General features: G+C 37.4%; 1 protein-coding gene across 4 annotated transcripts in view; it reads right to left on the bottom strand.

Annotated features, from left to right (window-relative positions):
• The window catches only part of LOC106868843 (S1 RNA-binding domain-containing protein 1), a 261625-nt gene that overhangs the window by 173741 nt on the left and 82130 nt on the right, over positions 1 to 5754 (bottom strand). For all 4 annotated transcript variants that reach the window (XM_052969814.1, XM_014914279.2, XM_014914277.2 and 1 more), the window contains exon 7: positions 3869 to 4074. In XM_052969814.1, the coding sequence (XP_052825774.1) occupies positions 3869 to 4074 (206 nt within the window). The remainder of the gene's footprint in view (positions 1 to 3868; positions 4075 to 5754) is intronic.

Here is a 5754-nt window from a genome sequence, read left to right as displayed (position 1 = left end):
AAAAAAAAAAAGAAAAAAGAAAAGAAAAATAATAATAATAATAATCTTTCTACTAAAGGCACAAGGCCTGAAATTTTTTTTGAGAGGAGGGACTAGTTGATTACATTAACCCTAGTGTTTCACTAGTACTTAATTTATCAACCCTGAAAAAATGAAAGGCAAAGTCGACCTTGGTGGAATTTGAACTCAGAATGTAAAGACAGATGAAATGCTGCTAACGATACCTGACGTACTAACAATTCTGCCAGCTCACCACCTTAATGATGATAATAATAATAATAATAATAATAATAATAATAATAGTAGTAGTAGTAGATTAACAATATGATGATTTCTTTTGACAAGGTAAAGGAAAATCTTTTGCAAGGATTTGCAACATATTGGATTGACTTGTCACCAGTGAATCACTAGTACTAATATCTCAGCATCAACCGTGAAGAAGCATCATGTCAAAACAATGAAGTATCATACTAGATTTTATAAGGCAGGGGTCTCCAACTACCAGCTCATGGACTGGGCCATGAATTACTTGACAACAAAAGAATAAACTTTTGAATTTTATCTCTATTTTATTGACTATGACAATCTGTTTTTTTTTTTGCATTATTATATATGTATTATTTCGTTTTGTATTTGGTTTGCAAGATTCTTTACGAGCAGAAAAGGCTGCAAGACCCAATGAAAATTTTAGTAAAAATAAATAAGTAAATGAGTGGGTTAAATTAATAATGGGACTAGAAGAGAATGACTCTCTCAAGACACAAGAAAATATATGTATTTTATATGTAATAATTAAATTATATATTATGCACTTTATTGTATTTTGTTATGCCCATGATCCTTCGGTTTGTGGAAATATAGTCTTGTATTAAACCGTTCCATGGTGCAAAACTGATTGTGGACTGCTGGAATAATGCAGTGACTCCTGTAAATATATAGTTGTAGTTATCTCCCTGGCTCTAAGTATGGGATATTGCACACTGGCAAAGAAAAGAAAATGAAAGTCAATTAGTTTGAACTCCAGTATATTTAGTTGACCCGAAAGATGGAAGATGAAATCGTTTTCAGGAAAATCCAAACTTGGAACGTAAAGAAACAAACTAGATATTCCACAGTATTTAGCCTAGCCCTCTAATTCAGCCACTTAAACCTTGAGCATTCAGATTGTTCTGTTAAATTAATGGATATTTATTCACACTGTTTTGAATTAATTGTGCGTTCTCTTGTATGTTTGACATTTTGATGATGTCATTTTTTATTTTTAGAATGACATTGTAAGGTAGGTATGAGAGGCTGGATCTGGCCAGTGTGAACACAGAACAGGTAGAATATTTGAACCAGAAATGACTGGTTTTAATACTGAAGAGTTAATTAGCTTATCTAATCTATTACAATAAAAACAGCATAGAATCTTAATCTAAGGAAACTGGTTATAACATGTATCAGTAACAACTTACTCACAGGAAAGTTTATGGAAGAGGTTGATTCCTCGGAGGAATAAAGAATCTAACATTTTCAGCTTTTATCCTTCTTCGGAGTGATGTTGTGGCCTTTAATTTTTTTGCCTAGGGAGGGAAGAAGACCCATCCATCACAGTAGAATTGATACCAGTGCTAGCACCATGTAAAAAGAAGATGACACTTGCAGTGGGATTGAACCTCAAACCATGTGGTTTGGAAGCAAACTTCTTACCACACAGCCACATGTGTATCTACATACCTATAAAATTCTTTCATATAAAGAAATGATGATGATGATGATGATGATGATGATGCTAATGATGATGATGATGGTGGTGGTGGTGATGTTGGTGGTGACGATGATGTGGAGAATGAAGATGATAAATATAGAAAAGATAATTTAGAAAAATGTTTATCTACAATAGAGATCTGTAAGTCACACTTAGGGCACATGTTCAGTCTCACACACACACAGAGTATACAAACAGCAAACACAACTCTCACACACATAAATGCATATATACACATGCATACATATTTACATACACACTCACATGCATACACACACACATAACTACAAATACGCATAGTCACATAACATACACATTTACACACACACAGGCTCATATACATAAAAAAAGCGTACACATGCACGCAAAACACTGACATGTGAACGCAAAATACATCCTCCGGCACACACACACATACACACCAATACACATGCACACTATAGATACACACACACATATGCACTAACAACATCCAGATGCACACACACAAACCAAACTTCATTAGGCACTTAATCAACCAGAAAACAATAACTAAATTATTCTAGAACAATTACTTGACTGCCATTTGTTGCTGTTGTTTAGCTTTAGGTTATCCCTGATCCAACAAGTCATTCCAGCTATGACCATACCATCTTTTATTCAGACATTGTATATTTAGTACTATATTAACCTAATGTGTCCTTCTTTTTTAAAGATGGATTTTAGAAAAGTTCGGCTGCTATTTCTAGCAGGTCAAAATTAGACGCTGCCTCAATCAGTTTGATTGTTGTTATTCTTGATGCATTTGGATAAAATGTCACTGCTGCTGCCGCCGCCGTCGCCACCACTACCACAACCACTGTTGTCACCACCACCACCACCACCACCACCACTATTATCGTCATTCTTTAACATCCACTTTTCCACATCTGGGTGCCTTTCCTGTCACCACACTCACCTGCTTCCAAGTAAGGCAATATTTCTCTATGATTAGACAATGTTTTCACAGCAGATTGGGAATAAAGGACATTGCTTGCATGACTATGACATTCATTTACAACTGTTACATGAAATCAAAGCATGGAAACAGTAACAAACAAATACACACACATATATTTATACAATGGAATTTTTTCAGTTTCTCTCTACAAAATCTATTCACAAGGCTTTGGTCAACCTAAGGTAAAAACTGGCACTCAGGTGGTTATGATGATGAGAGCTCCAGTTGATCCAATTAATGGAACAGCCAGCTTGTGAAATTAACATGCAAGTGGCTGAGCACTCCACAGACACGTGTAACCTTAACCTTCAGAGATTCAGTGTGACAAGACTGGCCCTTTGAAATACAGGTACTATGCATTTTTGCCAACTGAGTGGACTAGAGCAACATGAAATAAAGTGTCTTGCTCAAGGACACAACACATCACTGGGGATTGAACTCATGACCTTATGATTGTGAGCTGAATATGCTAACCACTAAGCCATGCGCCTTCACTCAGTCTGAGGTAAAGTAAAGGTAAAGTTACCTTCTCAAGTCATGCTGACTCATAAGGGGCAGTTTCCCAGTTTCATGGTGTATATATGCCCTACCTAGGCAGGATGCCAGTCCGTCACAGGATAACTCATATTTGCCGGCTGAATGGACTGGAGCAAGGTGAAACGAAGGGTTTTCCTCAAGAACATGTGTTGCCCAGTCCAGAAATCAAAAGCACAATCTTCTGGTCATGAGTCGAACACCCTAACCACTAAGCCATGTGCTTCCACTGATCAGCCTAACTTTACAGTAGATGACACTTGCCCAAGTTACCTCACTGTGGGACTGACCTGAAACCATCTGGGTGGAATGCAAACTTACCACAAAACCACACCAGCATCTAGAAACAGCCATGCCTGCACATGCACAAAGAATAAAAATTTCGATGTTGTTTGACTAGAATTTCAGTTGTGATCGATCATCTACCTTCTTTTCTCCCATATTATATTATTGATGTCCTTAAAACAGTATAGTCATCCATTTTTAAGATGCCAGAGTAGAAGTGGAAAGAGATTTGGCTGCAATTTTGTCAGGTCAAATAAATGCATAGAAGGTCTGTCCTTTATGGGCATTCATTATTTGAGACAGCAATGTGGATTTCTTACCTAGTAAAACGACACATCTGAGGGGATACAAGTCGTTTAAAGGCATCCTGGAAACAGTCTTCCAGAATATTTTTATTTTCAGGTGGTGTTGCAGGTCGAATCCATGTTCGGCAACAAAAATTAAGATATTCATATTTTATTCTGTCAGGAACGACAATTTTCACTGACAATATGCCATTTTCTTCACCCCGGTTGATTGCAAGAACCTGCAGACAATTTAAAAATGTTTAAATTATTAGTAAAACAGAATGGGCTGGCATCCATACGATTTAAATCATACAGTCAACTTGGCCACAATTACTCATATACTACTATGTCAAAAATAAATATTAAAAAGTAATATAAACCAAGAGTCCAGTACCAATCTTATTTATAGATCATAGAGTATTGTGAAAGGATTTTTTTATTTACTTAATTTCAAATCATTCCAAAGATTTTGCCTCACCATGTATGTTACCTCTGATATAAACAGCAATCTACAGAATATCCAATTAAAATTGAAGTTCTTTATTCAAAGTAACATCTCAACAGCTACATGAATTTATAGCAGAGAGAAAGAGAAAGTTACAGAAATAATAAATTATCTAAATACTATTCATGGTATTCCAAGTGATACATCGACATACAATCATACTTGGGTTGGCTGAAAACTTCATAGTCTGACTAACATATTCTTATGGAATGTTACTAAATGAGGTTTATTTTTCAACAGAGTCCCCCTTTTTGTCTATGCACTTCATACATCAGTGCTGCAGTACTTGGATCCCATTGGTGAAGAAGCTTTTATCCTGTTGGTCAAAAAAGTTATCAGCAGCAGATATGATGTCATCATCACTGCTATACTGGGGCCCAGCCAAGTGTTTTTTCACGCTGGGAAACAGACAATAGTTGGATGGAACCAAATCACTAAAATAAGGAGGGTGATCAACCAGTTGAAAGCCACAATCATGCAAGATAGCCAATGAAACCAAGGACTTGTGTGCTGGCACATTCTCCTGATGAAACAAGACCCCTTTCATCATTTACCTGGGCATTTGGTCTTGATAACCTTTCATAACTGCCTCAGCAAGTTGACAGTATTCTTCATTGATGACATAGCCCTTTTGAAGATAGTCAACAAACACAGAACATTTTGCATCCCAAAAAACTGAAGCCATCATCTTCCCTGCAGATGAAATGACCTTGGCCTTCTTTGAAGCAGGAGAGGAGGGGTGTCTCCATTGCATGGATTATCTTTTTGTCTCTAGTTCAAAGTGATGAAGCCAACACTCATCCTGGGTTAGGAAACGTTCAAGGAAACCAGCTAGTTCTGCCTTAAACAATGTCAGATTTTCCTGTGATGTGATTAGCCTGGTGTGCTTTTGATCAGGTGTCGGAAGACGTGTCAGCCGCCAAGCAGAAAGCTTCCCCATGCCAAGTTCATTGTGCAGAATCTTCTCAACTCTCTCACAGGATATGCTAATAGGATTGGCTATTTGATTCATAGTCAATCACCTGTCATCCATCAGATTGTGGTGAACATAGTCAATGTTTTTGTCAATGGTGATGGACAGACCTTGGGTCATCTTCAAGGCTCTCAGTTCCCCTCCTAAATTCAGCAGCCCACTTTTCCACTCTCTCTTTACACTTTTACTCTTTTACTTGTTTCAGTCATTTGACTGCAGCCATGCTGGAGCACTGCCTTTAGTCGAGCAAATCGACCCCAGGACTTATTCTTTGTAAGCCTAGTACTTATTCTATTGGTCTCTTTTGCCAAACCGCTAAGTTATGGGGATGCAAACAGCAGCATCGGTTGTCAAGCGATGTCGGAGGGAGGAGGGGGACATACACGAACACATACATATATACGACAGGCTTCTTTCAGTTTCCATCTACCAAATCCACTC

Source organism: Octopus bimaculoides, chromosome 7, assembly GCF_001194135.2.
Source record: "Octopus bimaculoides isolate UCB-OBI-ISO-001 chromosome 7, ASM119413v2, whole genome shotgun sequence".
NCBI classification, from domain to species: Eukaryota; Metazoa; Mollusca; class Cephalopoda; order Octopoda; family Octopodidae; genus Octopus; species Octopus bimaculoides.
This window is presented reverse-complemented; position numbering and strand designations above follow the sequence as displayed.